This window comes from Helianthus annuus, chromosome 5 (genome assembly GCF_002127325.2).
Source record: "Helianthus annuus cultivar XRQ/B chromosome 5, HanXRQr2.0-SUNRISE, whole genome shotgun sequence".
In the NCBI taxonomy this organism is placed as follows: domain Eukaryota; kingdom Viridiplantae; phylum Streptophyta; class Magnoliopsida; order Asterales; family Asteraceae; genus Helianthus; species Helianthus annuus.
In genome coordinates, this window is record NC_035437.2 from 20,899,878 (window position 1) to 20,908,105 (window position 8,228).

Sequence of the window (8,228 nt, forward strand, 5' to 3'; positions counted from 1 at the left end):
CTCTACATTATATAAAATGCATGTATATAAAGGCTTTGATGTGAATGCTCTGAGATCCTTCGTTACAAGATATTCATATGCACTTTTATTCAAGTCCGTACAGGGAAAATAATCTCAATGTTATATAATATCATAGGTTCGTAATCTATATTCATGTAAACTATTCATCGACCGATATGCATTTACATAAGAGAATCATTCTACCATATGACATAAAGAAAACCTTTTTTTTTTTATTTAAATACTCATTAAATTAAGACCTTTTAACCAAACTAAAACACTTGGTATGTTATTCTCTCCTTGTACCAATAATACTTGGGTCCAATTACTCTCATACCATTTTTCAACTTTGCAAGACTCAAACTTCTATAAGTTCATCTTTTTTTTTTTTTTGGGTTTTTGTTTATTATTTTGTTACGTTTTTTATAATAAAAATCAGTAACTTTTTAATTTGTCCATAAATCATCTTCTACTTTAATAACACATAGTGGAATTTTTATTTCAGAAGACCCTTTTTATAAAAATAGTGGAATTTTTATTTTAGAAGACCCTTTTTTTACAATTTTGACATAACGAGGCTACTCTATAGAATTTAAAAACAAGTATATAGATCTAATTAAGTTTGATAACAGTAGTCCACAATAACTGCTCCAAACCACCTTATCCTAGGGTGTCCATGTAACCTACAAGTTATTGTGCACAAATCTCATGTTTCATTTATGAACCATAAAACGTTACAAACAAACTCAACCTCAAACTCAAATACTTAAGTATAAGAAACCGATAACGTTTAATGTTATTGTTAATGTTAATAGACAAATTGGTTGGTTGTAGGTTAACCCATTACAAATCAAAGGTTTAATGCCCGTGTTAATAGAAAATTTTGTCGCAAACAGATTCTAATCGACAACGACTGCAAAGCCTTAGATTAAATCTTATCTGAAATTATATCTTTCTGCCCCACCCGCCCCACACACATGTGTGTGTGTGATTTACTTCTTTTGTTTTTGGATTCTCTTCTACTAGATTATCAGATTCACCAGTAAGTAATTACCGAGTGACAAATAATTATAGATCTAATATTTGAATTTTTCCAGCTTTGTCAATGATATTTGACAATTTCTAGTCATAGATTATGTTATCAGCGATAGTCACTTTTCTAGTAGTGAAATGCTTACGCACTTTGTATCCCTTTGATGTTGTTAACTCATGAATCCTAAATCTTATACTTGGCACTAATATTAGAAACCAAACTTCTTTTCTAGGGTTAATATTCAAATTTAGGTTCATTTGATGGTTATATGGAACACCCTCCCTTCACAACTCAATAAGAAATGCATGTTGGCCTCCAACCACCAATTTTATAGGAGAAAATAACTCCTCAAATACATGCATACAAACACACAACACCCAACCACAATTACCAATTTAATGAACTTCCAAATCTTCCAACCACATCTACTTCATTTACTCCTTCCAAAACTCCCTTAAATACCCCCTCCTCCACCACCCCCCACATTCACCTTCAAACATGGCAGCCACAGGAGAACACCACCTTCTGTCCACCGAAATTGTCAACCGGGGTATCGAACCATCCGGATCCATGACCTTTTCAGTCAGGGTTCGTCGTCGGCTACCAGACTTTGTCCAGTCTGTAAAGCTCAAGTATGTGAAACTTGGCTACCATTACTTAATCAACCATGGATTATACTTAGCCGCGGTTCCAGTTGTGTTCCTTTTGTTTGGTGCGGAGGTTAGAAGATTTGGCAGGGAGGAGGTGTGGCGGATGCTATCCGAAAGCGCGGGTGGCTATGATCTTGTTATTGTTCTTGCGCTATTTACTCTCCTTACGTTCATACTCACTTTTTATTTCTTCTCACGTTCTCGTTCCATTTATTTGGTTGATTTTGCATGCTTTAAACCTCATGATGATCTTAAGGTATAATCATCCTTTTTATTTCTTTGTCACCTTATTTTGATGAAACATGTACGTATTCTGTTACAACTAGAATTAACTGAAAACCGAACTAACCATAAGTTCATATTCGGTTATTCAGTTTGCTTTGTAGCTTAACCGAATTAGTTTTCGGTTATGCAAACTTTGAATTCGGTGGTTATGAGTTATAACCGAATATCGCGTATTGGTTAATCAACCATAACTTTTTTTTATGAAGATGTCATATATGATAATGGTTCACAAGGTTTTTTTTTTTTTTGAACCGTATTATTCAAACTTTTAACTCTAAATTTCATATATATACCAACATAATTAATCTTTTTACAATACTTTAAATTTATTAAATTACTACTAAACATATTTATATTTAAATTATAATGAAATTACTTATTTAATATATTTATATAATAATTAATTAATTTGACTAAAAATTATATTAAATTAACCTATCTTTATATAAACCTAGTGATTTTTTTAGTACAACATAAAGAAGTTAATTCATACTTACAAAAATATCTTGTAGCAAAAAAGAAACAATTCAATTGAAATCGGTTAATTCGGTTTGGTCAGTTATTACTTTTATTTTATTATGACTGAATAAAAGTCAGAAAACTCAACCGATGACCAAACCAATTAACACCCTATCAACAAACTTGAATAATAATACATAAAAGACATTAAAACCTTATTAAAAAGCAACTAATTTATGCATATGGTAGTTGTACCATTGGCTTTGAAGTTTTTCAAAAAAAAATTGGAATTTTCTTTTTTAACCCTAAAGTTTTAATCTTTGACAATTTAAGTTTAAAGTTTTAATTTTTGTTTCATTTTTAACCTTAAAGTTTTAATCTTTGATAATTTAAGTTTATAGTTTTAATCTTTGTTAATTTAGCCCTTTTGATTAATTTGATTTTTCACTTCTAATTCAAAAGTTTTCATTTTATACAATTTAACCCCTTTGATTAATTTGATTTTTCACTTCTAATTCAAAAGTTTCCATCTTTTGCGATTTAACCACTTTGATTTTTTTACTTATGTATTGTAATCTTGGCTTCGGGAGTTTTTCAAATAAAATATGGTTATGCATATTGTTGTTGTAACCTTGGCTTTGAGGGTTTTTCAAAAAAAATTTGATTTTTTTACTTTTCACCCAAATGTATTTCATAAATTACTTTTAACGCAAAACTATTTGTTTTTTACTTTTAACACAAAACTTTTTATCTTTTGCAATCTATCCTCACAACTTTTTTTACTTTCAACTTTGGTCCTTTATAATTTTCATTTTTCGCAAATTTTTCGCTTTATGCTTCGTTCTAAATTTTGTGACTTAACACATCGCAACGTGCGTCTTTGGTTTAACGTTTTTACGTTTCGTTCTAAATTTTGCGAGTTAACACGACACAACGTGCGTGTGTGGGTGAACGTTTTTACATCGTCTATTTTTTTCCCGCTTGACAAGTTCAACATAACGTGCACGTTCTAAATCGACTTAGTTATAACTAAAGAATCCCCGCCGCATTGCGGCGGGTCGTAATTCTAGTTATATATTATTAATCAATAATGGTATGTACTAGTTTTTGCCCCGTCCGTATTACGGGGAACTAAGCCGAATATTTATCTCTCGTAGCATGTACGTCTATGTTTTGATTACATGTACATACTACTCATAACACGATCTTAAAAAAAATTTAACGAGTCAACCAATTAAAACAAAACACTACCGTACTTTTGCTAAAAAAACAAAAAGAAAACCTAAAACGATGGAAGACATAATTTAAGCTGAGGGCATAATTATATTTTTTTCAGGACAAATGAGCGTGTGTCATGCAGCCGTCTGACACAAATAAAAATTACACCGAGTCAACCAATTAAAACAAAACACTACCATAACTTTGTCAAAAAAAAAAAAAAAAAAAAAAAAAAAACTAAAACGATCGCATGACTGTAATTTTACACTGGGGGCAAAATCGTAATTTGACAGGGAAAAAAAACAAAAATGATGGGAAAACTGTAAATTTAAACTGAGAGCAGAATTGTAATTTAACTAGAAAGAAAAAAAAACAAAACTAATGGTAAAATTGTAAATTTAATGGGACAATTATAATTTAGCTAAACCAATTCGGAAGTATCATGCACCTATAACAACAAAAGCAATGATAGGAAAACACTATTCTCTATGACACTATTCCTCACTGTCCATGATAACCAATGAAATGAAATATTGAAAACACTATTCCACACTTATGACTTTTGTTGTTATAGGTAAAGGTAATAGGTAATTATTAGTAAGTTATATTATATTATACATAGCTATACAATAAGATATTATTTTCCATCAGTAACGCAATAAATCATTATAACCAATACGTGCTACAACAATGTATTGGACATTTTATGTTCTGATTTTGTTGAACTCCAGGTGACAAAGGAGGAATTTATCGAGCTAGCAAGAAAATCCGGAAAATTTGACGAAGCGAGCCTCGAATTCCAGAAACGTATTCTCGAATCATCAGGGATCGGAGACGAAACCTACGTCCCAAAATCTATAATGTCTACTGAAAGAACCTCAACCATGAAAGAAGGGCGCGCGGAGGCATCCATGGTCATATTCGGGGCTCTAGACGAGCTCTTCGAAAAGACCCGAATCCGCCCCAAAGACGTAGGAATATTAGTCGTAAACTGTAGCATTTTCAACCCAACACCCTCATTATCCGCCATGATTATCAACCACTACAAAATGAGGGGAAATGTGTTAAGTTTTAACTTAGGCGGGATGGGGTGCAGCGCGGGGATTATTGCGGTCGATCTAGCGCGTGACATGCTTCAAGCGAACCCGAACAATGTGGCCGTGGTGGTGAGTACGGAGATGGTTGGGTATAACTGGTATCCGGGTCGTGACCGTTCTATGCTTATTCCTAATTGTTTTTTTAGAATGGGCTGTTCCGCGTTGTTGATGTCTAACCGCCGTCGTGACTATAGACGAGCTAAGTATACGCTTGAACATATTGTTAGGACGCATAAAGGGGGGGATGATTCGAGTTTTAGAAGTGTGTATCAAGAAGAAGATTTAGAGAAGTTTAGAGGGTTGAAAATTAGTAAAGATATAATGGAAATTGGTGGTGAGGCTATTAAAACTAATGTTACCACGTTAAGTCCTTTAGTGCTGCCGTTTTCTGAGCAGATGTTCTTCTTTTCTGACCTCATCAAGAGGTATTTCTCTGGCACCGCCAAATCGAAAGGCGGTGGCGCCATGTCCGGAGAGTCATCTCACCGGCTGCCACCGGTGCTACAAGAGATGAGCCAATTGTAAGCGTTTTTGTTAATATGGTTATGGTTGTGGAGGTTAACATGAGAATTTGAACCATACAATTTGTTTGTATGTATGTAACATCCTTACCCTCCATTTCAACAGTCTCATGTAGAAATGCAGGATAAGTATGCGTACATCAGGTCTAAGTTGGTCAAACATTTATCTAGACTTTGCTTTCACCAAAGCTTTGAAGTTCCGGCTAAACCATTTTTAGGTATGAAAACGGTTTCTAAAACGGCTCATTTTCAAGAAAATCATGGCCCTTCGAAAAGGGCCTAAGCAACAAGTTATTCTTTTATACAGCCGAGCCACCCCTTAGCCTCGTGCACAGTGTTTACAATTTTTTTTTGAAACAATCGATACATCAATTATAATATTTCGTGTTATAAATTTACATCGAGATAATTGGTAAACGTGTAACAAGCTGCGCCGCTACCCCTTTTTTTAATAGCAAAACTAAGTCTTTTAAAAAAGTACGTCCATAGATCTCGGGGTGATAACATTACAATTTGTTTGTTTGTTCAGGGCACCTTCTTCTTCTTCTTCTTCTACCACCAAGCCCTACATTCCAGACTACAGGCTAGCATTCGAGCACTTTTGCATCCACGCCACTAGCAAGAGCGCGTTGAACGAGCTGCAACGCAACCTAGGGCTCAGCGACGAAAACATGGAGGCATCACGTGCCACACTCCACCGGTTTGGAAACACGTCTTCAAGTAGCATCTGGTACGAGCTGGCATACCAGGAGGCGAAGGGACGAGTGAAAGCAGGTGACCGGGTCTGGCAGTTGGCATTCGGGTCGGGTTTCAAATGCAACAGTGCCGTTTGGAAGTCCATTCGGCGCATAGGACCGCTGCAGGCTGGTAGCAACCCATGGCTTGATTGCATGGATAGGTATCCTGTGGAGGCATTTTCTCAGTATAGCTAAATCACCCCCTCAACTTTCACTGATTTACACTTTGTTACCTTACTAAAATAATAAGTGACATTGCAAAAAATAATATATACAATATAAAAAGTAGAAGTGTTTAAATTGGGTCTATTATAAACATTTTGTCAAACTTGTTGGGTAGATATGTAAATTATGAGATGTAATTGCAGTTTAATTGTGTAATAATGCAAAATAAAATATGAATGGTGATCTTTTGTTAGGTGGATCACACAAATGTAATGTATGGTTGTATGTTTGTTTGTTTGGTACTTGAAAATTTTAGTGTTGATTGTAATATAACTTTGTTTGTAGCATTTTCTTTTGTTCAAATGACGATGTTGGATGTGATACATATGTTGATTTTCTAATATATAATTGTTTATAATAAGAATTGAATAAATTATTCGATAAATTAATATTGTACTTATCCTAATACTTAGAAAGTTATAATAAAAGGCCATTACCGGTAAAGTGTGAATTACTAAATATAACATTTACGATAGCTTCTTTGCTACAGTGTATTAATTGGAGTTCTGTCACTAAGACTTTATCTACCAAACCCCCCCCCCTCAAAATAGTTATCGATTATCGACTTTTCATCATCATCGGTATAAAGATTTCTTAATTCTTTGTTTTTCTTCATCCATCCACCTAGATTAAGGTCTATAGAGAGTAACGAAAATCCTAGAATGATTCAAATGGTTGCATATTAAAAAAAAATAATCAAACGGTTATTTTAAAAATTGCTACATTAAAATGGGTATATCGTGGTCTTTTCTTTATATAAGTTGTGATAAAGCCACATCTCCATTGTCTTGTCTCCCGAGCTATTATAGTTATTAAATACTTTATCATTTCTCGTCTTCCATAGATGCCACATGGTTATTATAAATGTCATGCTCACCGCTTTTTTCCATTCTTTTGACCCTGCCATTTTCTCGATAGCCTTCATTGCATCTTCGCATATATTGATGTCAATGACGTCTGTATTGTAAATTTGAATTTTAGTCTCCATTTAATTAAAAAAAAATCAACGGAATTAAGTAGTGTGTTATACTTCTCAAACTTGTGGGCTAGATATGTTATTTTTTCGAAATATAATCTCCTTCAACTATGTAATAACAATTTGTTAGGTGGATCACACAATTGTAATGTAGTGTTGTATGTTCATTTGGTATTTGTAAAATATCATGTTAGTTATAATAAAACTTCGTTTGTTTGTTGTCTTTTTATTTTCAACTGACGATGTTGGATTTCATATATATTTATATAAAAGTGTTTATCATAAGCTTTTATTAACTTTATGTGATAAACAACAAATTCTGTATTTAGTTTGAAACCTAGACAACTATAATTATTTAAAATAGAATAGTTTTCTTCTCATTCATACTTGTCAAGTTAAATCATAACAGAAGGTAGACGAGTAACAAGCTGCACAGCCACACCTTTCTTATTTAGGCGTTAATTAGTTGGAAACTTTGTTAGAAATTGAGGGATTTTGCACTTTTGCTAATAGTCTTGTTAAACCCTAAAATGCATGTTTTCTGAGCTCGGACATGACATTTGAATTCTCTGGGCTGACCCTGAGTCTCAACCAGAAGGGTTGTGCATTCATATTCAGTCTGGCCGGCCGGTCCGGTTGTGAGCTAAGCTTCAACGGGTTTTGGAAGCTATATAATACAAGTTAGAGATGCATAAACTTGTATCATACACCGGTGGCTAATGAGTATATTAAAAGTTAAAATTTAATAAACTAATGTTAAAAATTAAATTGTATTTAAGAATTTAGGGTTAAATGTCAAATCTTAAATGACATTTGTGTTATTCCTACAAATTACACGAATCTTTACAAGCTTAGATGTCAACAACGAATGTGTTTGAAAATCAACTGAATTAAAGAGGTTTTTAATACTTTAGATTTTCCATCGTCGCTAATAAGGTTTCTTAACATTTCTTGACCAGCTTATGGGGAATTTGAAAGCCAAGAAACGAAAAAGAGTTTAATAATCGGCAACATCCTCTTGCGAGAA

The 8,228-nt window shown here is 33.5% G+C and overlaps 1 protein-coding gene across 1 annotated transcript; it reads left to right on the plus strand.

Annotated features, from left to right (window-relative positions):
• Positions 1–1,391: 1,391 nt before the first annotated feature.
• Positions 1,392–6,487, plus strand: LOC110940152 (3-ketoacyl-CoA synthase 10). Its single transcript, XM_022181713.2, has 3 exons — positions 1,392–1,939; positions 4,377–5,263; positions 5,793–6,487. The coding sequence occupies exons 1-3, from the start codon at positions 1,532–1,534 to the stop codon at positions 6,193–6,195; spliced, it is 1,698 nt and encodes a 565-aa protein (XP_022037405.1). The 5' UTR covers positions 1,392–1,531; the 3' UTR covers positions 6,196–6,487.
• The last annotated feature ends 1,741 nt before the right edge of the window (positions 6,488–8,228 follow it).

Bases quoted from the DNA above. Each gene is read 5' to 3' on its own strand.
- LOC110940152 (XM_022181713.2), top strand. From the start codon at position 1,532: ATGGCAGCCACAGGAGAACACCACCTTCTGTCCACCGAAATTGTCAAC. The intron at 1,940-4,376 runs GTATAATCATCC...GTTGAACTCCAG, and splicing joins AACCTCATGATGATCTTAAG to GTGACAAAGGAGGAATTTAT. The intron at 5,264-5,792 runs GTAAGCGTTTTT...TTGTTTGTTCAG, and splicing joins CTACAAGAGATGAGCCAATT to GGCACCTTCTTCTTCTTCTT.